The sequence below is a fragment of the Branchiostoma belcheri genome, unplaced genomic scaffold (assembly GCF_001625305.1).
Source record: "Branchiostoma belcheri isolate BF01 breed outbred unplaced genomic scaffold, Haploidv18h27 scaffold1974, whole genome shotgun sequence".
NCBI classification, from domain to species: Eukaryota; Metazoa; Chordata; class Leptocardii; order Amphioxiformes; family Branchiostomatidae; genus Branchiostoma; species Branchiostoma belcheri.
Genome location: NW_017803462.1, coordinates 1 through 1,804, shown reverse-complemented (window position 1 = coordinate 1,804; position 1,804 = coordinate 1). Strand labels below are relative to the sequence as shown.

Below are 1,804 nucleotides of genomic sequence, written 5' to 3'. Positions count from 1 at the left end.
TTGCCTCTTTAACAACCCGTTCCCACCAGCGTGTTTCGCGGTCTAATACATCCGTGGACTCGAGTTTGAAAGAGTGACCCTGGTTGTGTTGTAGGTGGTGGAAAATAGCTGAGGAGTAGCCGTTGGCACTAGGTCGGCAATGTTCTTTGTACCCTACTTTAAGCGGTCGACTTGTCTCTCCGATGTAGGTGTTGTTACAATTGGGCTCCTCACATTTGAGTCTGTAAATAACATTCGCCTGAGAAACTCCGACGGATCTTCCAAAACTTCAACATAGCCACTAACTTCAAACCTCACTCAACCCTCAGACAAAGACTGGTACACCCTAAGGACCGACCTCACAAGGGTACCAAGGCGAATGTTATTTACAGACTCAAATGTGAGGAGCCTAATTGTAACAACACCTACATCGGAGAGACAAGTCGACCGCTTAAAGTAAGGTACAAAGAACATTGCCGACCTAGTGCCAACGGCTACTCCTCAGCATTTCCACACCTACAACACAACCAGGGTCACTCTTTCAAACTCGAGTCCACGGATGTATTAGACCGCAAAACACGCTGGTGGGAACGGGTTGTTAAAGAGGCAATATATGAAAGAATGTACAACCCCACCCTCAACAGGGAAGGGGGGCTGCGGGTCGATCTTTCCGGCACTTGATATTTGGCACTCCCAGCCCCGAGGACAGACAACACTTAAGCTCCTGTCCTGTATAACAGGAGCTTTCAGACTAATTTGCATCATCTTGTCTTGACTTGTCTGACTTTTGTTCCTTTTTCGACTTCCAAAAATTTGTCTTCACTTGATTTGCATATCAATCAACAGGTTGTATATATAAACCTGCTTTCCCCTCTGGTCTCTCAGTCACTGACGAAAGCTAGTGGATACTAGCTGAAACGTCTGACGTTTTCAAAATCATATCCAGTTGCTTGAGTAACTGTTTTTTGGCATATCGTATTACCTGGATGTCTAACCTTCATCGACGTATTTTGAGAGATATTTGCAGTGTTTACTTGTGTATAGTGCCTGGGTACAGCTAGCGGGAGGCACCCCGCGGTGAGTGGGCGGCGCACTCAGCCATAGCAACGCGAACAAAAGGCTAGCAACCGGACCATTGTGTTGTATATGTACGCAAATAGGAAGTAGCCCCTCCCGTTGTTTCATGGATCAAACATGTCTTTTGTTGTTTTTCGTTGAAATACAGGATGTCTGGTCTGTGAAGGTATATATAATGTTCTTAATCCCCACAAACCATAGTGTTTCTCCACCCATTTTCTTACTACCACGGCAAAAGGGTGTAATTTGCGCATTCTTTGGGAACATGGCCACCATCGTCGGCTGGATAAGTGAGTCCGTCCGGGAGATTTTGACGATCTCTGGGCTGAATCTGCAGTCTTTTCTTGTCTTCTGTACGGTCTTCATTCTGGCGTGTTTCCTCTTGAAGCGCCGCAGAAACCTACCCCCCTACCCCGCAGGACGCGTGCCTGTTCTCGGGCACCTCCTCGCCTTGGGCCGAGCGCCTCACCTCAAGCTGACGGCGTGGGGGCGGCAGTACGGGGACGTCTTCACCGTAAGGATGGGGATGGAAGATGTGGTGGTTCTGAACGGCTACACTGCCGTCAAGGACGCGCTCGTGGACAGGTCCGAGCTGTTCGCCTCCAGGCCGCCAATGTACCTGCTTGATGCGATGGTTGATTTTGGAAAAGGTAAACCTGTAATTCACTGTGTGCTATTCTTCACATAAGTCGAACAATAAAACTTTAAAAGTAATCTAAGTCTAACTATAAAATAAATGAAAAGAAAC

The 1,804-nt window shown here is 47.5% G+C and overlaps 1 protein-coding gene across 1 annotated transcript; it reads left to right on the top strand.

Annotated features, from left to right (window-relative positions):
* Positions 1 to 1,317: 1,317 nt before the first annotated feature.
* Positions 1,318 to 1,706, top strand: LOC109468268 (cytochrome P450 1A2-like; the record flags this gene model as incomplete). The annotated part of the gene is made up of 1 exon (XM_019766524.1): positions 1,318 to 1,706. A coding segment is annotated over exon 1 (385 nt), but the record flags the coding sequence as incomplete, so codon positions are not given.
* Positions 1,707 to 1,804: the final 98 nt, after the last annotated feature.